At 46.5% G+C, this 24,771-nt stretch overlaps 1 protein-coding gene across 5 annotated transcripts; it reads right to left on the bottom strand.

The window, feature by feature from the left end:
- Positions 1-2,000: 2,000 nt before the first annotated feature.
- On the bottom strand, positions 2,001-23,950 carry TEX37 (testis expressed 37). 5 transcript variants are annotated; one of them, XM_043512720.1, is made up of 8 exons: positions 23,780-23,938; positions 17,168-17,217; positions 15,356-15,448; positions 7,876-8,296; positions 7,072-7,218; positions 4,692-4,821; positions 3,276-3,464; positions 2,007-2,296 (listed from the first exon to the last, which is right to left on the bottom strand). In XM_043512720.1, exons 2-7 carry the CDS (start codon positions 17,201-17,203, stop codon positions 3,296-3,298), a joined length of 996 nt encoding a protein of 331 aa, XP_043368655.1. In that variant the 5' UTR covers positions 17,204-17,217; positions 23,780-23,938; the 3' UTR covers positions 2,007-2,296; positions 3,276-3,295. The 5 variants fall into 5 exon arrangements, with proteins under 5 accessions (XP_043368659.1, XP_043368658.1, XP_043368657.1 ...); XM_043512723.1 differs by lacking the exon at positions 3,276-3,464 and having other exon boundaries at positions 2,004-2,296; positions 23,780-23,939; XM_043512721.1 differs by lacking the exon at positions 17,168-17,217 and having other exon boundaries at positions 23,780-23,946.
- Positions 23,951-24,771: the final 821 nt, after the last annotated feature.

Genomic DNA, 24,771 nt, shown 5'->3' with positions numbered 1-24,771 from the left:
CAGTTGTGCTGCTCTAGCACCATAGTGACTGTAGACACTTCCTAGATCAATGGAAGGGGTTATTCCATCAAGGTAGTTAATTCACCACTCCAAAAGGTGATAGCTAGGTTGACAGAAGAATTATCTTAGGCTCTTCTCGATGGGGTGTTCTTATTCAGCTGAGAACATCACACTGAGATGAATGGGCCACTTTACACCTCTCTGAGCCTTCCACATTGCTCAGGGTCAGCTTTAGCTATGGACACAGGGACAGAAAGAGAAGCGGGACCTGGAAATGCAGGTGGCTGTGGGAGAGGTGCTACGGAGGGGACTACATGCTATGGGGGATATTATATACTGCAGGGGACAGTGGGGGCAGGTTGAGAAGGAGAGACACCAGTCTCCTCTCATATATTTAAGGTTACTGTAACCTACATGGAACAAAAACTTTCAAAATGTTGTGAAATATCCCATGGCTGTTCTCTCTCCTTACCCTGTCAGCACCGCCACACTCAAACTTCCATAGTATGACCACTCTCATCATTCGCTTATAACAAAATGCACAGGTGGGAGGAGGACCATTTACAAACCCTGTAGCCTCCTGTACCTGTTCTAACTCCAATCTGCAAACACAGGTGATAATTGTACCTCCCTAACTTAACACACTCTCCTACAAACAGCAGCTCTTTTTCGGTTTATAAATAAACTGCAAAACCCTAGGAAATTCTCTGACTAAAAACTTCATTAACACAGTGATACCTTGTGCTCTTCCAGGATGTCAAGTTCAGCTACACTCAGACCTCTGAAATCCAGGAGATACACATTTAAGATGCACGCAACCCCCACAGTGCACCCTTAACTGTGCCCTCGCAATGCCTCAACACATCCATCACACACACACACACACACACACACACACACACACACACACACACACACACCACTCTGCCCATATAGCTGCTTCAGAACACTTGGAGAACAGAGCACGTAAGCACTGCAGGACGAAGCCCTGCTCTTTGCCAAGGCAAAATTTGTGTTTAGGTCAGGCATAGCAAACAGGTGCTGCCTATCCTCAAACATTGAGCCTACACCACATAAGCCACCCCAGAATTCCTACATGCTATAACTCTTTCACCAGGCTGCTGCCAAACCCTATGAGAAGAAGACCCCTGTGCACCACTCATGACGCAGCCTTCAGAACTCAGCGCTGAAATAGGCACACTTGGTGTTTCAGAGTAAACGTGCACCTCTCCTCATAGCGGTGACAGCTCTTCCAACTAATCCCTCCAACCTAATCTGTCCCCACCCTCTAGATGTAGCTAGGTCAACAGAAGAATTCTTCTGTCAACTTAGATGTTGCCTCTTGGAGAGTTGGATTGACTACACTGACAGAAAAACCCCTTTCATTGGTATAGGAAATGTCTACGCTATGGTGCTACACTACAGCAGCACAACTGTAGCACCGTAGCTATGCTGCTGTAGTGTAGACACACCCTCAGTGTGCAGTTGGAGTGCATGCAGAAAAGTAAGTAAATCTATTTATTCATGTTTGACAGCGGTGACATCATAGCAGAACTTTTGGAAGCCTTCGCAATCCATCACTAATTTTGCACACTTAGCAGCAGACCTTCCAGTGATCATGCAGATCAATTCTGGAATTCAAATCTGTCAAATACAGTGCAAACATTGGCACATTCTCTTTGTTGTTGTTCATGTCTGCTTACTTTGGCACCACCCTTACTGGATCATTACCATAGCTATTGCTAGCTGCAGGGGGCAGAGTTAAGGTTGTATTGTAAGAGTAGCATATATTTTAACAATGTATTTCCTAGTTTTCAGAGGCTTGAGTGTAGCTGATCTTAATGTTCAGGAAGGACACCAGGTACCACGCAGCAACCTAAACTATGAATAAACAAAGCTTTTTGTCTGTGAATACAGTTGTAAATTTCACTGAATGAGAATACAAGTCATTTAAGATATAGTAGGTTAAATCAACACAATTTAACACCATCTACTGCTTGTTGGAAAATAAATTTTATTGCCAAATTTTATTTATAACACAACTAATTGAAGCATCCTGAATATTTTTTTAGCTAAACATACTGCACTATACTCAAGAGAATTCTTCATATACAATGAAACCAGAGTTCTAGTTTTCCTTTAATAAAAATCTGTATGTAAAAAAAAAAGATCTATGTTAATTACTTCAAAAATATTCAATAAACACAACAGTAAATATGGAACATAAAGGGTCTTCCAGGTCTCTACAGTCTTGCTCAGATGTTATCATGGCTGACATCTTGGAGAGATCCCAGAGCTACAATCAGAAAAGAGAGGCATGGGTGACACATGCTAAAGAAATCGAGAACCTTAGACACTGGGTTGAAAGCTCTTAGTATAGAAAATTATAGACAAATTACTTGTTAAGGCCCCGTTTGAGAAAAGCATCCCCATTCGGGACAGTATTTAAACAGTGGTCCCAGCTTCTGCAGTTTTATCACAAATCACATGCTATTTGGTGTCTTTCCTAAAGCCTCAGCTTCTGGAGTCAAGTGATTATGTGGAAATCCCAGCTTTTTAAAAAAAATATGAAGATTTTAGTCCACAAGTTTGTGGATAAAAGCTTGACAATGTGAATCTGAACAGCTCAAAAGCCCAAAGACAAATAAAAAGAACCAAAAGTTTATTATTTTTTAAAATCTCATGATTTTATGGGGCCTGACTTGGGATTGGCTGTTTACGGGTGTGCTCAGCTTTAAGCACATGCTTTGGACCCAGTGCTTATATGTGGTCCTGACTGAAGATGGATTTATAGCACATGCTTAAGAACTTTTCTGAATACGGGCCTCACTCAAGGCACAAGCCTCTTTCATTCACAACAAAGAGGCAGGGTCAGAAGTTACAGAGTTGGAGCAAAGTACCTGAGAAGCTAAGAGCAGCTCGGAAGCCACAGTAACAGCTATTCCTGATGACATTTGACCCCACTGGCAGATCTTTCTCATCTCTGTGGATTCCAACTGCTTGTAAAACAACCAGACACCTCTAATCTCTTCCCTTTTATGCATCGAAGAGGAGCCCAAACCCAAACTCTAGGGACAAGTTGCATGAGTTAAGAGACCAGGTCTTGGCTCTGCATGGACGATTTCATTTTCAGTCCCAATTAGTTGGGGGGGGGACCCTATCAAAAAATGTCTCAAGTTTAGGATTCTTTAAAAAAAAAATTGTCCATTTCTCATGACAATGTCAAAATGTGACCTGGCTCTAGTGAGAACGTTGTGGGTGAACTTGGCACCTACCACGGCCTTTATGGCAAGGCTCAGAAGATTGTATTCACTGGAATGGGCTTGTGGGAAGCCAGCCCATGGGACAGATGTGTGATGGGCTTTATGGCAGAGCACAGAGCTGACATGGTGCGGTGAGATTGCCAGTTCAGCTTCTGGAAGAAAACACTGTAGCTGTCCTTGTATTCTGAAACCCAGGGGCTCCTGTGGAGGACAAGAATAATGGGTGAGAAGGTAACATCAAAGCCAAGCGCTACCCTATTAGACCCCATGCACTAAGGCCCTGTCTAGACTGGGGATTTGCCCCAGTTTCAGCAGCAGCTGGCCAGCCACCTGTGCATTGGTGCAAACCCCAGGTACAGAGGAGGGCAACCACAATTTGTACCTGCTTGAAATTGGGATACATTTCACTGGTGCAAACACTGACTTTGCCTGTCTGAACTAGGAGTTGCAGAGTTACTGCTACACCAAAGGCTGTAATTGGGAAACATCCCCTGCTTTAGATAAGGCATTATGAGAATTTCTAATTCCAATAGGAAGGGTTCCTGAATGTCACATGACTCTGAGGTCATCGATCAAAGTCAAGACTTCAGTGCAAATCTAATGGAGTGGGAGGTGGGGGGGAAATTACCCTTCCAGTGAGATATGGCATGATCTGCCACTCCCAATTGCTCAGGAGTCATTTTTGCCTGGCTGTACATTTGGCCTGTACAGAGGAGTCATACATGCAGCCAGCTCCAGGGCCCCAAACTCCTTTCTTGAGGGGATGTTTGGTAGGAAACTCCAATGGGGGAAACCTACTGGCAAAGGCGCCAACTCCAGGGGTGCTCCAGGGCTGGAGCACCCACAGAAAAAAATTAGTGGGTGCTCAGCAACCCACTGCAGCCAGCTTCTTCCCCTCCCCCCAGTGCCTCCCGCCCACCAATGGCCCCAAGGATCAACTCCTCCCCCTCCCTCCCAGTGCCTCCCACCTGCTGCGATCAGCTGTTTAGCGGAATGCAGGAGGCACTGTGGGGGCGGGGAACAAGTGGGGATGGGGCATGCTTGGGGAGGGGGTGGAACTGGGCATGAAGAGGTGGAGCAGCGGTGGGGCATGAAGTGGCAGTGTGAGTTGGAGTGGGGATGGGGGATGGGACAGAATGTGGGTTGAGCACCCCTGGGGAAAGGAGGAAGCCAGTGCCTGTGCCCACTGGAGTGGAACATCCCCTTGCATGACATTTTAAAAAGGAGGCCTTGAACTAGGCCTTGTGAAATTATTTTATCTTGAAGGGGTGCTTTATTTTTATTTATTCAGTTATTTATTACACATTGCATAATATGCGCAAGAAAAGAGACATCTGAGAAATATCATGTCATCTTATTCTATGGTTCTAAAACGTCAGATAACGATCCTCATGCTCCCCCTCGCCCCAATGTCCAAATATCACTTACTGGTTAAAGTGGTCATCTTCCAAGACAATTTTAGAGAAATTCCTCTGCGCTTTGCAACGTCCATTGTGGACTCCGGACCAGCATTTGTAATCTGTGCTGTAGGTGCTTGCTCCATCCGAATTGCTGCAATCTGTTAAAAGATCAGAGAGATCAAATAACTAAAAAGTCTGTCCACACCGCCTCTCCTGTTACCATTAGGAGTTTCACTAGCCTTTTTGGGGGGACATGTACACAGCAGCTGGAAGGCCTATTTCCCAGCTCAAGCAGATGTACAAGTGTCAGCTTGAATAGCAGGTTGGCCACGGTGGCATAGGCAGCGGCTCTGGCTAGCTGCCCAGGTGCAGCCCCATCTGAGAGCCTGGGTACATAGTCAGCAAGCCCATCTCGCCTCCGGCTGCAGCCACACTGATATTTTTAGTGCACTAGCTTGAGCAGAACTAGCACGTGTATGCTTGCCTGAGCTGGGAACCACACCTCCCAGCTGCTCCATAGACATATCTTTTAGCTCTTTAGGGTCTCTGCATTAGGCTTTTATCCCACCACTATTGCCACTCATGGCAGCCCTAGCGTAGACAAGGCTTCTTGAGCACATTGTGGTGGATTCTTGCTTAGACCCAAGGCAGGAAACATCAGCAGCCACTAGCACCTTGTCAATACTAGGGCTTCCACTGCTGCTACCACCAGTGGAGCTGAACCAGAGATAGCAACAGTGGAAAGAGTTTTAGCAATGTCTCCATAGGGTTGGCAAAGCCTTTTAGACTTGTTATTCCCTCCGGATCTTATATGGATTTTGGGAGATTGGAGTTAGAAAGTCAAAGAAAGCAGAAGTACAAACGATCTCTTTGGTCACCCAGACCCTCTCTAGGCCCATGCAGGATTATTCCCACCTGCCTCCACCCCTCCCTCGTATAGTCTGTCCTACTCTCTGAGCTTCTAATAAGTGACACATTAATGTGCATGGGGATGTAGGACAGATATTGTTAGTAAGCTGATGCAGATAAGAGCCCAAAGGCTGACAAGGAAAAGCAACGACTCAGTCCCTGTATTAGAACTGTAGGGTGACCTCTCCACAGACGGAGAGGACAAATACCTGGCAGATCCAGGCTAGGGGAGGGCATAGTGAGAATTGCCAGCTCTGCTGCACTGGTTCTTCTCCCAACCATCCACATCCCAAGAGAAGTGCTTCTGTTCTTTCTCTGTAGGAGACCGGATCTATAGGCTGGAAGGAGCTGGTTTAGGGGAATGGCCACTTGCTAGGCTGTCATCTCTTGCTCAATCCTGTAGGGATTCCTTAAATCAGTGTTTCTCAACCTGGGGGTCACGGGATGGGTGTAGAAGGGAGACATGGGCTCGGGCTCTCAGTCCCTGGCGGTAGGGCTCAGATGGCTTCAGCGCCTGCATAGGTTGTGGGGCTTGGGTGGCTTCATCCCCCTACCTTTTAAAGCCTTAATAGGAGGATCATGGTTTTTGTGTTTTTTTTAAGTCCAGAGGGGATCACCAGCACAAACAGGTTGAGAAAAACTGCCCTAAAATAACGATGACTGGGTTAATGCTAAGTTAACACTAATGGTAAAGAGCTTTAGCAATTATTTTTGTGCTGTAACATGATTCAGGGTGGTACTGAACCATATTGTAACTAGCATAAAAGCAACATTTACAATCTTCAAACATTTTTTTTAAAATGCAGAACAATGTTGGTCAGAACCCAATGTACTGGTTAATGTTTGTGCCCTACTGCCCCCTGCTGGAAAGAATCAGGGTTTGTGATTATGGGGCCCTCCAGCCCCTGGCTCCAAAAGAGGACCTGGAGCCCAATCCAAACCCCAGCAATGGAAAATTGACTTCATTGGGGTCTGGATTAGGCCCATTTACCTTAATGCTATTGACAGCTAATAGACATTTCCCATTGTCTGAGGTAAGTAGAGACGTATATTTTCAGCCAGGGTCTCATGTAAGATTCCACGTGTGGTTAAGCAGATGGACTATGGGGTCTATATGGATGTGGCCAATCTGTATTCTGTACAGAATTCTGTAGAAACTGGCAAAAGCAAATTTTCAAGGGACTGGGCTCCACCCTCCTTTGGCATGAGTGAAATTTGCACTTGCAAAATGTTGCACCCACAAAAATTAATTGTGGGTGCAAATCTGAGCACTTGCCCTTCTGACATGCACCTGCACTTGAATTGTGGGTGCCAAATGAGAGCCCCCTTCTACTCTGCCCTGAAATGTATCTAATGTTCTCACCCTGTTTATTCAATTCCCATTCTTTGCCCTAGTATCTTTTCATTGGCTTTAACGCCAAAACCCAAAGCTGGGCCAGCCACTCCTCTGTAAGGACACCTCACGGTTAGACTGTTGCCATGCAGCTAAATCAACCAACCTTTTCCAAACACAGAAGACCCCAAGACCATGCTTCTGTTCTGCTGAGCTTTTGTTTGCCTCGCTCTGCACGTCTCCAGGATAAATTGCTGATAGCTGTCCCAGGTCTGACTTTGTCTTTGCTTGGAAAACACTGGTCCTTCCTGATCTAGGAGGAGGAGAACACACATTGTGATATAAGGAAAGTCACCATCATTTTTAAATTACTCTCTTGGCTTCCATCCTGATAAAGGTGCTGGGGCAGATCCTCAGCTAGTGTCAATTGGCATAGCCCCAGTGACTTCAGTAGAGCTTCGCTGGGATCTGGATCACAGTTTATTTCATGAGTGGAGTGAAAGAGGGAGATGAATGATGATGTTAAGCAAGTGGATATTAACGTCTTTGTGAAATGATGCTGTCTACTGTTTGTGAGGCACCCCAGCACGTCAGGCTGCTGAAAGAAGTGATGGTTCTGTGGTTAATGGTCACTTCCTGCGTGACCTTGAGCAAGTTACTTAGGCTGAGAGCCTCAAAGGTATTTAGGTTCCTAACTTCCATTGATTTCCATGGACATTAGGAGTCTAAATACCTTTGTGGATCTGGGCTTAGTCTCTCTGTGCCTCAGTTCCCCATCTGTAAAATGGGGCGAACAGCACTGCCCTAGCTCACAGAGGTGTGGTGAGGAGAAATATGTTAAAGATTGTGAGTGCTTAAACACTACAGTAATGGAGGTCACCCAAGTTCCTTCGATAGATCCAGCTATTCAGCCACCTAATTCAGATCTGCATTCACAAACAAACCTCAGCTGAAGTACAATGAGAATTACCATCTTTTCCTGGACATTGCTCAGTGGTTACAGGAGGCTGGGTATAAAATGGTGAAGAAGAAGAAGACTCTCTTTCTGGCATGGTGGGCATTTGTGTTCTCTCCATTTTGTCCTCATGGGCTGCAGTTTGCTCAGAGTGGGGATAACATTTAGAGAGGTAGCATTCAGCATTTGGAAGGACTATATTAAAATACTTCCTCTGCTCTTCCTGGACCTCTTGGAATGATTCAGGACCAAATGAGCAGTCTGTGTGGTCCATCTCCAATTTGCCATCAGACCGAACGGTTGCTTGAGTGCGTGGTCCTTTGACAGTTTCTTTTCTCTGGCTGATGGGATCTTCCTTAAACATCACTGGAGGCTGGGACTTGGAAGGCCATGCAAACTCTTTGGCCTTTAGCTGGGCTTCTGCTAACTTAATCATCTGCAGAAACATGTCACAGGTGAATGGAGGTGAGGTGGGTACATTGGAAAGATGGTTCAGTGACTTCCAAATGTGAGGTTCCCTGCCTACTGCAAAGTATAGAACCTTTTGGGATCAGTGTCTCCAAATATATTAAAAGTAGCTATAAGATTACCTGTAATAAGATACTTTGTTAAACCAGAGCCATTGGGAGAACTGTAGCATTAGAAAATATGTTTTAGTCAAATACAAGTTACTGGGCTCAATAGAGGGGGTGAAATTCCATGGCTTGTTTGCAATGCAAGAAATCAGACGACTACATGAATCTATGAAATATACAATATTAAAAATGTACGGAAAGTCACCGATCAGCCTCCTCCTCTTCTTTCTGCCATTTTCGTTGCTATTTTTGCTCCGCTTGTGGGGCGTTATTTTGTGGCTTCCACGTGGACATTGGGGTCTGTCCTCTGATTCAGGAGCAGGAGCAGGATCCAAGACTGGACCCACAACAGACCTAACAGGACTTCATTGATAACAGCATGTTGTTGAGAAATAAAACCAGCCCACCTTTCTTACATTGCTACGGAGAGCCCTGGAACCCAGTTCATCAGACTCTGAGCAAACAGTAACCTACTTATACCTGACATATAAAATAGAATAATAATTCACAGCATCAAAAGCTTTAGCCAAGCCAGCAAAGGGGGATACCCAGCTTGCTGCTTACTGAAAGCATGGATAATAACTTTAAGAAAAGCTGAAACAGAGCCATGATGCCTGGAATCATGGCTGATGGATAGCAAGAATAACAGCCTAAAAAGCCAATGTGCCTGTTATTGACTAATCTTTCCGTAATACAGGAACAGGCTGATAGAACATATCAGAATCTGAAGCATTCCCACTTCAGAACAATGCTACATAATGCTGCAATAGCCTGGTTTCCACTCTAAAATAGCAAAGTAACCAATGAAGTGGAGCAAAAATAATGTATATGCTAGTAATTTTATAAAAAGCCTAAGGGTGGATAGTGGAAGGGGAAGAAGTAAGTTGAATCACACCCAGGTGATTTTCCTGAAGCGAAGACCATCAGTCAACAAGATGAACTTCAATAAAAACAATTGCAAAGGACTACACTTAGGAAGGAAAAAAATCAAATGAAAAACTACAAAATGTGGTATAACAGTCTAGGCAGGAGTACTAATGAAAAGGATCTAGGGGTTACAGTGGATCCCAAACTGAATATAAAAGTCAACAATATGATGCAGTTGTGAAAAAATCTAACAACATTCTGGGGTATATTAATGAAAGTGTATGTAAGACACAGGAGGTAACTGTCCTGCTCTACTCCACACGGGTGAAGCCTCAGCTGGCGTTTTCTATCCCATCCTAGGCACCACCCTTTAAGAAAGATATGGACAAATTGGAGCGAGTCCAGAGGAGAGCAACAAAAATTTAAAAAGGGTTTAGAAAACCTGATGGATGAGGAAAGGTTAAAAAGAAACAGGGTATGTTTTGTCCGGAGAAAAGAAGATTGCAGGGCGGAGAGGAACCTGATGATAGTCTTCAAATATGTTAGGGCAGCGGTGGGCAAACTACGGCCCATGGGCCACATCTGGCCCGCGGGACTGTCCTGCCTGGCCCTGGAGCTCCCTGCCGGGGAGGCTAGCCTCCTCCCCCACAGCCACACCGCTGTGCGGGCTGTGCTCTGTGTGGCGGGGCTGTGTGCTCCTGCAGGGCAGCGTGGCAGGCTCCAGCCGGGTGGCATGGCTGCCAGACATGCTGCTCTGAGCAGCATGGTAAGGAGGCAGGCGGTCCCGGGGGCAGTCAGGGGTCAGGGAGCAGGGGGTAGTTGGATAGGTGTGGGAGTCCTAGGGGGGCCTGTCAGGGGGCGGTGGGATAGGGAGGAGGTTCTGGGGGGAGAGAGGGGGACAGTCAGGGACAGGGAGGGTTGGATATGCATGGGAGTCCCAGGAGGGCCTGTCAGGGGGAAGGGGGGGCTGGATAGGGGACGGGGCAGTCAGGAGACAGGGAGCGGGGAGGGGGGTTGGATGGGGGGGTCCTGGGGGGAAGGTCAGGGGATGGGGGGGTCCTGGGAGAAGGAAGTCAGGGGATAAGGAGTGGGGGGGGTTGGATGGGTCAGGGGTTCTGGGAGGGCCGTCAGGGGACAGGGAACAGAGTGGGTTGGATAGGCGTGGGAGTCCCGGGGGAACTGTCAGGGGGCAGGGGGGGTGGATAGCGGTCAGAGCAGTCAGGTGACAGGGGGGTTGGATAGGGAGTGGGGTCCTTGGGGGGTGGTTAGGAGTGGGGGGGTCCCGGGAGAGGGGCGGTCAGGGGACAAGGAGCAGGGGGGATTTGATGGGTCGGGAATTCTGAGGGGGGCAGTCCAGGGGCGGGAAGTGGGAGGGGTTGGATAGGGGGAGGGGGCCAGGCTCTTTGGGGAGGCACAGCCTTCCCTACCCTGCCCTCCATACAGTTTTGCAGCCCCTGTGTGGCCCTCGGGCCAAAAAGTTTGCCCACCCCTGTGTTAGGGCTTGTTATAGAGAGGTCAGTGATCAACTGTTCTCACTGAAGTAGGACAAAAAGTAATGGGTATAATCTGCAGCAAGGAAGATTTAGGTTAGATATTAGGGAAAACTTTCTAACTATAAGAAAATTAAGGTCTGGAGCAGGCTTCCAAAGGAGGTTCTGGAATCCCCATCACTGGAAGTTGGTTTTTTGTTTTTGTTTTTAACTATTCATTTATTTAGGAAGTTTCAATAAGTTTACAAATCCTTGCCATGTAAATAACAGAAACAAAACAAGCATTGGTTTCAGAGTAGCAGCCGTGTTAGTCTGTATTCGCAAAAAGAAAAGGAGTACTTGTGGCACCTTAGAGACTAACAAATTTATTTGAGCATAAGCTTTCATGAGCTACAGCTCACTTCATCGGATGAGCTTATGCTCAAATAAATTTGTTAGTCTCTAAGGTGCCACAAAAACAAGCATTACAACAGTTCCCTTTTGCGTAAAGAGACATTGCACAAAAATACAGTCATCAGATCTTTCTGTTTAACAGGGTGTTACCATACTATAGAGTGAGTTTCATTACAACATGTCATATCGAGTGGTTTTATTAAAGCAAGTGACATCTCTATATACATATATTTAGCAGAGCCGGGCATGTCTATCAAATGTTAATATCCAAAATAATAGGACAGGTGTGCTGGTTTTATTGCAGGTTAATGTACTCTGAGTATTGAATAAAAGGTAACCAGATACCTAAGTATCTGTCTGTCCTCTGTCTATTTTGATGTGGACATAATTGGCGTGTTTACTTTTCCAAAACCACAACCTCCGATATTTGTTTGGAACCATTCCTCTGTGGTTAAGGAATTCCCTGGCTTCTCCACACGCAACATGGATTGTGGCTCATTTAAACTTCGCATTCCATCAAGGAAAACGACCTGGTAAATCCCTTCTTTTAAAAACCTTTAGAACCTAATACCAGAAGATGAATTTCTCTGGAGTTCTTTGAAATGGAAAGGAAATAAAATTAAACTGGGCAACTCTCTCTCGCTCTCTTCTCAGTCTTTGGACTTAATACAGGGATAAGAGAAGCACCCTTCCCCAGCCCAGCCCAGCCCAGCCCAAGCTGCCAAAATCTGGGGAGAGGCGCCTCTCGCCCAGCCCCGAGCTGCTGCAAGAGAGAGGGCTGGGGGGAGCCCTCTCTCCCCGCCGCAGCCCCAGGGCAGCCTGCATGCCAAACTCCTCATCTCTGGCCCCACCAGAGAGCCCACACCCCCAGCCAGAGCCTTCACCCCCATACACCCAACCCTCTGTCCCCTTCCGCACCCTGAACCCCTCATCCTCAGCCCCACCCCAGAGCCTTCACCCCTAATTGGAGCCATCACTCCCTGCACCAGCCCTGAACTACCTCCCACACCCCGAACCCCTGATCCCTAGCCCCACCTCAGAGCCCACACCCCCAGCCAGAGCCCTCACCCCCCTACCCCAACCTTTTGCCCTAGCTCTCAGCCCCCTCCTGCACCCAATCCCCTTGGCCCCACTCCCACCACACATCACCTCCATGTTGGTGCACATAACAAAATTCATTCCGCAGATGGACATAAAAAATTAGAGGGAACACTGGTTGTAGCCCAGTGAAATTCCCTGGTTCTCAGACATTTCCCCCATTCTAATCACCCAAAGAAGCCCTCTCACATGTCAGGACATCCAGACAGAGCACATTGCCTTCCAAGGCTCTTTAGAGAATAAAAACTGAAGTGTTGGTCGGTGACACAGAAAACAACACTTCTCTCTCAGTCTGAGCTGTGGGTTGGATGCGCCCTGGCAGGCAGAGGGTTAAAGCTGGGAGCTTAGATGGGGAAAAGCCACCTGAGGCTTGGACTTCCTGCAAAACCAGTAGCCAGCCGAAGAGAACAGCAGGAGTTTAGTGTCGGGAATGTTAATGAGCCGAACTGGCTGCAAAGACGGTACCAGGTTCCCAGAGGGCAGAAGGATAGAAGTTGGCAATGAGGGGGGAAAGCAGAAGGGGGAAGGGAGAAGAGGAGCGGAGTGTGAAACCTAATGTGAACCTTTGGTTTCAGGCTGCTTTAGACTGCGAGAAAGCATTGGTGGCCAGGGCATAAGCCTTTGCTCTCAAATGCTGTCATGCCAGCCAGGTTAACACTGGGTGTCAGTATCCCCCGCCCCCTCGCCAGGCAGTGATACCTCTCAGAGCCACCGAAGAACATCAACACAAGCCATTTCTCCTTCTTCTCCTCCCCACGCCTGGACTCTTTCTATTTTGGGCACAGGGCCGGTCATGCCACTTTAGCAACTGAAAGAACAGCCCCCATGGGGCAGGCTCCTCTCCCAGTGCAAATAGCTGCTGTCCCGACCAGACTGTCACAGTCAATTAGGACAGGCCAGTCAAAAGGAGGCAAATCAGATTAAATATTCAGAGGTTCCCGCCTACTGCAAGGCAATTTTAAAAGAAACACAAATTACTTCCTTTCAGAAATCTGCTGCAAGGAGCCACTCCTGACTCCTTCCTCCTGTGGAGGAGAGAGGTTTCGGGATGATTATGACCTCGTGACATTAGCAGGTCTGATGTCCTGACTGTGACGTTATTGACTTGAATTGGGACCGTATAGAACATTGTTGCAACCAAGGTCCTGTAGTGGCACCAAATCTTATACAAAGGGGGTCAAATAAGGTGTCTAAGACAAGATTATGGTCAGGGGTGAAAGTAAGTCTAGGGAGGGGCTGGGCTGGGGCCGGCTCTGGATCTGGCCCCCAGAAGGGGCGGGGCCTCTGGTGGAAGGGGTGGGGCTGGGGGAGGTCAGAGCCAGCCCCGGCCCACCCTGTACCGGCAAGTGCCTCCTTCCCCCTCCCCGGGGTAACAGCGGCAACCGGGGGCTCTGGCAGCAATTTAAAGAGCCGGGGACTCCAGCCACTGCTGGGAGCTGCAGGCCCTTTAAATTGTGCCGGGGCAAGCCGATCCACTGTGGTACGGCGCACCGGCTCTTGCTGGTACACCGTACTGGGGTGTACTGGCTTACTTTCACCTCTGGTTACGGTTTGCTGGTTATGGTTATGCTATCTGTATATGTGTATCATTTTTGTAGTTGAAGTTATGAATATTGGCTCTATACAGTTTGTATTTCAAATTTGAGCTATGCTTCTGGGTGACACCCCAGACAAGTTGGTGTCAGCTCTGCTTAGCCTGCTTGATGGTCTATTAAGGACCATCAGCTATACAACTGACCCACTGAGAGAAGGCAGACATGCCTTGGGACTCAGCAAGGTATGCAGGAACATGCCCATGGACAGAAGTCTGAGGTTTTCCCATGCCATGTGATGGACAGCTTGTCTTTGGGACAAAGAAAGCAGAGACCACATGGCAAGAGACGATAAAAAGCTGCTGCAGCTCCTTCATCTTGTCTTCTATCCTGCTTCATACCTCTGGAGGGACTTTGCAACAAATGGAAGCTCTACACATAGGACTGATGACCCATCCCAGCTGTGGATGTTCGCCAGAGACTTGATTTGAACCTGCAGTTTATTCCATCACTGCTACAAGCCTGAACCAAGAACTTTGCCATTACTGTATGTAATTGTTTCAGTTTAACCAATTCTAGCTCTTACCTATATCTTTTTCCTTATATGAATAAACCTTTAGATTTTAGATTCTAAAGGATTGGCAACAGCTTGATTTGTGGGTAAGATCCAATTTGTATATTGACCTGGGTCTAGGGCTTGATCCTTTGAGATCAAGAGAACCTTTTTTCTTTTACTGGGGCATTGGTTTTCATAACCATTTGTCCCTATAACGAGTGGCACTGGTGGTGATACTGGGAAACTGGATTGTCTAAGGGAATTGCTTGTGTGACTTGTGGTTAGCCAGTGCGGTAAAACCAAAGTCCTATCTGTCTGGCTGGTTTGATTTGCCTTAGAGGTGGAAAAACCCCAGCCTTAGGCTGTAACTGCCCTGCTTCAAGCAATTTGTCCTGAATTGGCACTCTCAGTTGGGTCCTGCCAGAACCAGCATTGTTACACTGACTCACCCGTTTATACCCATTGGGCTAGTCACGTGCCATAACGCAGTAAGAAACTGGAGTGTCCTGATTAGGGGGTTTATGTATGACCACCCCCTGGTAACTGACCATATAGGGGCGATTTAGAAGCACAGTGAACGAACATGGGATCAGTGCTCTTAAATGATCCCTTTGACACATCTCAATTCCCCCATATAGCCAGTTGTGAGGGGACAATTCCTATTGTAACAGGATACCCCTTGATAGATCAGCGGCAGCAGGAATGTGAGACCTCTGTATCTAAAAGCATTAATCTCACTCTATTTGCTTTACTAGAAGGCCCACCTGTTAGCTCAAAGTCAGTAGCCAACTCACAAACTTCTCTACACAGGTCCAGCCACTAGAGGGGAACAGAGCCACACTGTGTGAGCGTGAGTTACCCTACTATGTGCTCATGGACTGTAGCTGACAATGTGATGCCTGGATATAAGCCAAGCTGTGCTGCCAAGTGGCCTCTGTAGGTCATGGAGGATTGATGAACTAAACAAGGAAAAACCTGGTGTACCTGTGTATGATTCTCAATGGGTGGTTTGTGCTCATTGTACGGTCTGTAGTCCATCATGTACGAGCTCTTGTATATGTCCAAAGATGCAGGTGGCTGAACAGAGAGAAGAAAACACAATCTTTTACTCACTCTAAGAGTAGCATCATATCGCCCAGTCACAAGGCTGAATTATGTGGAGGGGGAAGAGCTTTGGAAAGGATCAGCTGTCATTACACAAAAGCTACTAAATGCTTAATCAAACCCAATTTCAGACAACCACATAAGAGCACAGCTCCTCTTCTGGGCCCCGTCTGTGTCTCCCTGGGTTGCTGTGTTCAGCCCATGTAAGATGGAAGCTCTTGATGCTGGGAATTTTCTTGGGATAGCTGAACAATACCAGAGCCTCTGTGACAGCCTTGGTGTGGAGCAGTGTATATCAGGCCATTGGCAATGGAGCCTCTTCCATTCTAATTCTGGGGGTTTCTTTTGAACAGCTTCCTCATTATCATGTCAAACGTGTTCTGAGTAGGGACGAAGTTCACCCTGGTGCAAAGGGTCAGTACCAGGCCCACGCACCACAAGGTCCCACTTAAGCCTTCAAGATATAATGCAAATGGCTCATCAGCCTCTGAATTTCACTCTCTGGGCAGATCTTCAGCCTGCTGTTCTATTGATTTCAATGGAGCTATGCCAATTTACACCAGCTGAGGATCTGGGATGTACTTAAAACATCATTCACATGGGGTTTGAACAGCATAGGGTGACTGATTAAGATGGATCTAAACATGAGATCAATATCCAGTTGGAAAAGTGGCTGCTCCTAGACACCGAAGCCAGTGGGAGTGACAGAAGAAAGCAGCTGTTGGCTCCAGATCAGATCAGTTCTTGACAAGATGCTAGATTTTGTTTGGCCATTTTCCAGGATTATGTGACGGGGTGGCCTGCAATAACCAGGGACTGGACTGGATGACTCAGGAGTTACCTTCCATGGATGCCTATGTCCTATTTTGTAATGACAGTTTTTCATTAGCAAAATAAAAGGTGATCTTCCATTTAAAATTACCATTGTCAAGAAATTTGGATCTCAGATCAGATAGATCGTCATGTTCCCATTGCTTTGTCATTGACCCGCTCTGGCCAGCTCCTGCAGACATTACTCACGCTAACTTCCTGTGGGAGCCAAGAGGCTCCTTATTTTGTGTGAATATGGTCAGTTTGTTCAGATCCAATGTTAATATAGGCCCAGATTACACTATGCACTCAGGCACATGCTGAAATCCAGCCTTACTCAACAAAGCACACACTTCAATGAGATTTAACATGTGCTTAAAATTATGCATGTGTGTATCCTGATTCACCAAAGTACTTAAAATGTACTTAAATGTAAACATGTGCTTAAGTCTCTTTAAAGTCAGTGGGAGTTAAACACGTGCTTAAGTGCTTTTAATTATTCAACTACATTTTAAAAAGAAAAAGGTAGAGCTTAACTATTTCAAACTGTTTTGTTTTTCCTTAGCCATTCCATTAAAAGAAGCCAGTAACTATATCCTCACATCGGATCATACAAAATATTGCTTGTGGTAGAAGGATATATATATATTTTTATGGGTAAGAATATATTTTATACGTCTCATTCGCTTGTCCCAAGATTTCACCTATTTCCCTGACTGCCTTACAGAGGACTGATTTAGACATGAAAGAAAACTAGGAAACTTGCTGTCCTTAGATGCACTTTTTTTCTCAGTTTGATGAACAACAGGAGCTCATGATTCACTTTCACCATCATGTAGTGGGCAAATGCCAATGAGAAAGAGATCCCAGTACGTGTGTCACCTTGGAAATGGATATTTTCCGTATCACATCCACCATGATGCGCCAAGAGCCTGGAATGAGGGAAGAGAGCGATGGGTTAGTAAAACAACAAACCAACCGCTCCTGCTTACCTTACTCTGGATCCAGGGCTCCCGTGTTCTTCAGTGGGGCTGTTGCTCCTGGTGAGTAAGTGGGGCAGGATTGTGAGCCTGATCCTAGGGGGTGCTTGGCATTGAGCATATAGGGCCATTCGCCCATTAGTTCCATTGTGGGGAGGAGACTTCTCAGTCTTTTGAGGGCAACTGTACTAATATACCAGATTAAGCCCTCAGCTGTGCCACTCCCTCCCACTGAATGACCCAAGCAAGCGTAGCGCTCTGCACCCCATGGGATGGCAGCAGGTGGGATACAACAGTGCCCTGCGGCACAGCAGAGAGGCTCTTTCACGTAGCATGTCTGGGTACCAAGAACAGCCCAAAGCTCTGTTGTGACACAGATGGGCAGGCAGGTGTGGTGTGTGTATGCCTTGGCATCCCGCTATGATCCCCTCACCCTGGTACCTGTGAGGCTAGGTCTGCGGGCGGGAGAAGTGGTTGGGTGGTTCTGGCCCCGAGGTGCTGCCTGGCTGGGCTGGCTGGTCGGTGTGGGGCTGGAGCGTTCCCAGGGCAGGCAGGAGAACATTCCGCCCTTTGTGAGGTGCCTGGCTCCAGAACCTGGGGAAAGAGGGGGCCTTCTTCAAGGCGATGGGGGTGGGGTCCAGACCACATGCCCCCTTGGACACCCCGCCATGCAACGGGCATGGCTGCTGCTGGGAAGCCTGCAGTCCTGATCCCCTCCAACCCTGCCAAGCGATATACATGGTGTGGAGAGGTGCCACATCTGCCCAACATGCCCACAACTCTTCTTCACCCCCAATATCACTGTGCCCAATATCTCCACTGCCCTTCACCCCATACCCCCTCAGTGTCCCCACCCTCCCAATACCTCCACTGCCCCCCACCCCATACTCCCTCACTGCCCCCACCCCATACACCCTCACTGCCCTTCACCCCATTGGGGGTGCCTCACTGCCCCCCCAATACCCCTACTGTCCTTCAGCCCATACCCCCTCACTGCCCCCACCCCAATACCTCCACTGCCCCCACCCCATTGGGGGTGCCTCACTGCCCCCACCCCATTGGGGGTGCCTCACTGCCCCCCCAATATCCCTACTGTCTTTCAGCCCATATCCCTCTCACTGCCCCCACCCCCAATACCTCCACTGCCCCCACCCCATACCCCCTCATTGCCCTTCACCCCATTGGGGGTACCTCACTGCCCCCCAATACCCCTACTGTCTTTCAGCCCATATCCCCCTCACTGCCCCCACCCCCAATACTTCCACTTCCCTTCAGCCCATTGCCCCCACAGTGCCCCCACCCCCCCAATAATCCACTGTCCCTCTCCCCATACCCCCTCAGTACCCCCACCCCAATACCCCTCTCTGCCACCTCTCCATTCCCCTCTCATTCCCCCCACTGCCTCCACCTCCAATACCCCTACTGCCCTTCACCCCATACCCCCTCACTATTGCCACCTTCACTACCCCCACTGCCCCTCCCCATAGCCCCCTCATCCCCTCCCTATACCCCCCTCATTATCCTGACACCAATACACCCACTGACCCCTCCTCATATCCCCTCACTGCCCCCACCCCAGTACCCTCCACTGCCCTTCAGCCCACACCTTGTCACTGCCTGTCACCCTCAATACCTCCCATTGTCTCCTCACTCAGTGGAGCACGGGGGACAGAAGCCAGGTTGGAGGGGATCCACAAGGCAAGTCCAGGCAGCCTTTGTAAACAGCCCATTCAAGGAGCTCAGAGGTTACAGAGAGAAGGGAGATGGAGTGGTGGCTGGAGCTGTGGGCTGGGTTTTGAAGAGAGGGAAAGTGCTTGAGCAATGAGGAGAGGGAGAAGAGGGGATGAAAACAGGATCAAAGTGAGGGGAACAATCTTCAGGAAGACACAGAGTGATGTGGACAGGTGGAAGGGTTGGAGTGAGAGTATGAGACATACCTCACAGTCAGTATCTAGAGTAGAGGAGGACAGGGTATGGGAAGGGGAAGAGCACAGGGGAGAGGAAGGGGACAGACTGGAGGAATCTCATACCGGATCTTGTCAATCAGCTCCTGGAAGAGGTCAGTGAGGCCCAGGGCAGAGTGGGAGTGGGCAACAGCGAGTCTCATGCATTATGCCAGGCCCGGAGCGCATGACATAGGCTTGCACCAGGGAGAGAGGGCTGGAGGAGGAGTCCAGGTTAGGTTATAATAAATGGACCTACAAATTTACTCCAGGTGTGAGCTCAAGTGTGGAAAAGCCGATGAAAGTTTATGAAATGTTCCAATTACATAGAACAATAAACGCTAATGGGAAAAGGGAGACAAAAAGATTGAATTTGTTCAAACAAAGAGGCCTCCTGATATAACCCAAGGGCTGTGTTAAAGTCCTATCTGGTGAACAAAACAAGTGTGGGACGAGAAATTAATGAACCAAAATTGGTGCATTGGAAATTAGGCCTAATTGGTGGACACAGTAATGAGAGGACAGACTATTCCATCTGTCTCTCCCTTTTTGGGCCCTTAAAAGAAAAGATTTGGGGTAGAAAATTAGTGAAGTGTGAGTGCAACAACTGCTGACTGAAAGAAGGGACGGGAGCTTCATCTCCTCCTGGGACTCTGGCTTTGACTAATCCCAAAAACCACCTGGGATGGAAGACTGTCTCCCACCCTATTCCTCCATGTGTCCTTTTCCTTCCCTACCTTATTTCTTCTCTTTCCTCTCTCTCTCTCTCTTACTCTGCTGTTTAATAAGAGTCTGGCTTGGTCAGCCAAGAAAGTATATTTTGCCATAATGCTGTGAGCCTGTGACTAAAGTGGCAGCTAAAGACAGTGTCCTAAACAGCCCATTGCTGGTACAAGTTTGCCAAGTCTCAGAGCAGCTAATAAAACCATGTGCTATGCCTGTGTTGCTCCAGCAGTGAGGTTGCAACTGAAAGTCGACACCAAAGACAGAAGCTGCATTTTCTATTTTTGTTGTTCTCTTCTTTCCCCTTTGTGGATTTTTCTTGCTTTGTCTTAAAAAATAAAACGGGATCCAATTTTGACGGCAACAATGACCGCTTCAGCCCATCTCAACTAACCTTTTTCTCCCATCCCTCCACCCACCCACTCCCCAAAAAACCCCAAACAATTATTTGTTTCAGAGTAGCAGCCGTGTTAGTCTGTATTCGCAAAAAGAAAAGGAGTACTTGTGGCACCTTAGAGACTAACAAATTTATTAGAGCATAAGCTTTCGTGAGCTACAGCTCACTTCATGAAGTGAGCTGTAGCTCACGAAAGCTTATGCTCTAATAAATTTGTTAGTCTCTAAGGTGCCACAAGTACTCCTTTTCTTTAAACAATTATTTGACAGTCTAAAAGACTGTCAAACAAGGGGATTTTTTCTCTAAAAACTCTCTCCAGCTAAAGAGAAAGGGAACAAGGGATGTTGTTAAAATAAAAGCTTTATTTAACACCTTGCCTTTCAAATGCTTTTTACTAAGTTTCCTTCTTTTTCTGCATCTGTAATAAAAAATGTAAAGGATGTTTAATAGTGTGTTTGCCATGGTACTAAGCAGGCTGAGATCTCTGTATACCAAATCCCACACCTTGTTTAAAACTGTTAAATGTTGGACACTTTCAGGCTCATGTAAAGAGCTTTAACGCTTTGGGCCCATGCATCCCAGTTAATACAACAGATGGTGTGGTGATGGACTATTAGCATGGGACTGTACAAGAGAAACAAAAGAGCTGTTTGATGAGAAAGATGGCAGAACTAAAGAAGAAGACAACCTATTTGTAGTAGAGTTGCATGTTACGTGTTCTCTGGATTGTCTCCATAGATTCCAACAGGGCAGGTCAGAAAGAGAAGAGGAGGAAGCAGGTGTGAGGTATTAGACAGGACTGCGGCTCAGTAGAATGAGTAGAGCAGTAGAAGAACAGTGAAGTCCAGGATGGAGAAGAGAGGGGATCTAAATGTCGCATCACAGGTCATGATGTCACACTTGGGCCAGAATATATCACTTGTTTTAAAACCACTCCTCCCTCCATTTTAGCTCCAGTGGGGGTTCTAGGCAGCTCGAGGGAGCCAGTTGGTTTCATGACCACAGTATTCGGTGTATATATTCCTTATGAGACCAGCTCATGTTTAAATGCTCCTAAAACAGCCAGGCTTTGTGGTGGTGTTTTCAATGACCCTGCATTGAAATGCTCAAATTTAGTAATCTGCCTGAAGAACAAAGACCCAAGTGTGCTCTATATCAAATATATGGAAAAGACAGGAAGAGGCTGCTCATTGCAGAGAGTTTCAAATATTATGTTAGGTGGCTAGTTTTTGTAGCTACCTAGGGGGTCTGGCTTGTGGTTCAGAAGTTAGAGCTTTAGCGCAGAAACTCCTTGTTGTTAGTGGAATGCCCAAGATCTGCCTATGGGAGGGTAGGGCAGACTAAACGCCTGCCGCTTCCACAAGTATGACCACCAAGGATAGGGCCATATGGGGCCCTTACAGCATAAGCTTCTTTGGGCAGGGACTGGTTTTTTTTATTCGCTATGAGTGAACCCCTAGGCAAAGGGCCCGCACAGGCTATGTACCATTAGAGTTATCCAAAAACATTATTTTTTTCCTGTTGATGTTATACAGAGGGGAGAGTGAGTTGGAATATATTCTGTTTTATTCCAAATAGAGGTGGTTTAAAAAAAAAATCAAAGTTTTGCAAAGATTTTTTTTTACTGATTTTTTGAAATTTCAACATGTTTTCTAAAAGTATTTAAAAATTCCTAAAAATTAATAAGGTTGCAGGTGAGATTAGGAAATAAAGCAGCTTCACTGAAATTAGAATTTTCTAAAAAATAGTCACCAGAAAGTCAACATTTATAAAAAACAAACAACAAAAAAACCCCACAAACAAACAAATTCAACCAGCTCTAACTCCCCTCAAGAAAAGCGTCCTCTGACTTCCAGGACCTTTATTATTGGCACATGAGCCAGAAAGAAGCCAGATTGACTTTCTGGTCCTGGGCTGAGTATGCAGAACCAACGAGGAGAAAAAACATCTGTTTGGCTTGGTCACTGCATCACTATCTGTTTCTGAGTGGGCATCAGTATAGAACCCTGCCAGGCCATTTGTAGGAAGAAACTTTTCTGGCTATAACCTGATGGCAGGGACTTTTTGTTCTCTATGCAGCACCTAGCACAATAGGGTCCTGGTCCAAGACTGGGGTTCCTAGGCACCACAGAAATATAAATAATAACATAATTGCAGTTTAATAAGTGCACTTTTGTAACACACTGCTAATACTCCAGAATAAACGGAGTCATGCACTTCTAATAGGCCAGCACTAAAATTAGGTACAATTAGGACTGCCTGATCTCCATTCATTCTTTATGTAAGTTACCATTAGAGTAGATGTTACACCCAGGAAGGAAATTCTTCCAAGAAATGTGAAAGGATCATGTTCTCCTGTGCTTAGATTAAAGGGATTACAATCCATTTCCTTCTTAATACAACTAATACTCTATGGGAAACCCTCAGGCCAGGGATTAAAGTACTTATTCAATTAATTATCACCAAACCCCTGCCTTAAAGTCATACACAGAAGCATCAGGTAAACATTACAAAGGTCTCTTTTTCCAAGGCTGGGAATATTAAACGCATTCCCAGTATAAATAAAACACGGTCTGCTCTCTACAATTACCTGGGATAATATAAATGAAAGTCATTCCATTTCTAAAATACAGCACCTTGAAGCACTGTGTCACTAAGGGAACAATCCTGCTCCATTGAAATCAATAGCAAAACTCCCATCAATGGGAAGAGGAGTGGGATCTAATAGGCATTAGAGACAGCCTTATGCCGAAAAATTAGCCTCCAAATCTGAATTTCAAGCACACCAAAGTTTGGTATGTTTGTACCTGGGGGTGAAATCCTTGCTCTGTTAAAGTCAATAGCAAAACTCTCATTGACTTCAATGGGGTTAGGATTCCACCTGAGTGTTTACTTCAGTTCATTATAAAGTTAAGAGCTATGTGCAAAAATTTGGACCCAAATCCAGGTCTTCTGTCATTATGGAATACTTCAGTCTTTTCACAGGCAAAACTCACATTAACGGCAACAGGAGTTTCTGTGTTTGCCAGCACAATTAGCACAGGATCAGGCCCCTAGTGCTCTTCCGCTCTCTATAAAAACGTGTCTCCCTAAAGAATAAATAACGGGGGAAGTAATTAATATTATTCAAATTAGGCATGGGCCACAACCCCAGTTCCATCTTAGATCATCCCCTAATTCTGGGAGCCTTTGCCTCCAGACTCATTTCTGATTCAAATACAGAAAAGAGAACAAAACATCTACTCCTCATGTATTAGTGTATTTTATGTATAGGCATTTCCTTAGCCACTATCACTAGAGCTGTAGCCCACGAAAGCTTATGCTCTAATAAATTTGTTAGTCTCTAAGGTGCCACAAGTCCTCCTGTTCTTTTTACTATAGCATTTGAGCACCTCTGATCATGTCCAGTGCTATTAGTTTTCATTAATTGCAATTCACAAGAGTCACAAACCTGCGTGTGCATGGAAGGCTCAGCAGGAAACACGGTTGCGCACTGGAGCTTGACCCTAATTACATACAAGAAGAGGCAACAACAGAGCAAAAGTTCTGACAACTACTGCTCAGAAGTCGTTCTCAAACTGCTCTTCTGTGCACCTTTTCCTCCAGACAACCATCATTAATGGAGCACAGCTGAAGGTTTCCACATCAGCTGCAACAACCTATCACCTTCTACTATTCCCACATAGTACTGAGCAGGCGGAACACAGCAACTTAGTGAGGGCCTGATCCAAAGCTTACTGAAGTCAATGGAAAGACTTGCAACAAATTCAGCTCAGTCCCCAGATACCATCTTGTCCCCTGTGCATCATATGCTGTGAGACAATTCGTACGTTAGTTATTGGTCTAAAATATCACACTGTGCTGAGCAACTTCTGCAACAGTCCCCTCAGGTGTGGCTTGTGAATGATTCTGCTGTGGTTTGTTTCCCCAGCTTCTGTTGGATCTGATCAGAATACACAACTGAACAATTTCCTCAACACACTGGGTTTGGTCCCTATGTTTGCCCCAGTAGCTTTTCCTGTGCTCCACCTTCTTCTTTCCCTTCCCCAGCTGTCTTTCCACTGAAACATCTATGTCCTGGCCTAACGTTTTCCTGGTCTTTTATTTCAATAAGTCCCCTGAAGACGATTCCTTGTGAAAATTGTCTCATAGAAGTGCACATTTTATTCACAATTCAAATATCGCTTCATACTTTTCACCTCCAAGGTTTTCACCAACATTATCAGCCAATCAATCTTCATGACATCTTGGCAGGCAACTGTTAGCATCCCTATTTAAATCCAGCAGAGAGGCTCAGGCTGAAATTTTCACACTTGGGAGCGTAAAGTTAGACACCTAAATAAAAGCACTCCAGAGTTCTCTTATGTGCTGATCATCCCCGAGCTCCCACTGTCATCAAAGAAGGAGCTGTGAAAATCAGGCCACCGATTTAGGTGTCTTACT

This window comes from Dermochelys coriacea, chromosome 4, assembly GCF_009764565.3.
Source record: "Dermochelys coriacea isolate rDerCor1 chromosome 4, rDerCor1.pri.v4, whole genome shotgun sequence".
Taxonomy (NCBI): domain Eukaryota; kingdom Metazoa; phylum Chordata; order Testudines; family Dermochelyidae; genus Dermochelys; species Dermochelys coriacea.
This window is presented reverse-complemented; position numbering and strand designations above follow the sequence as displayed.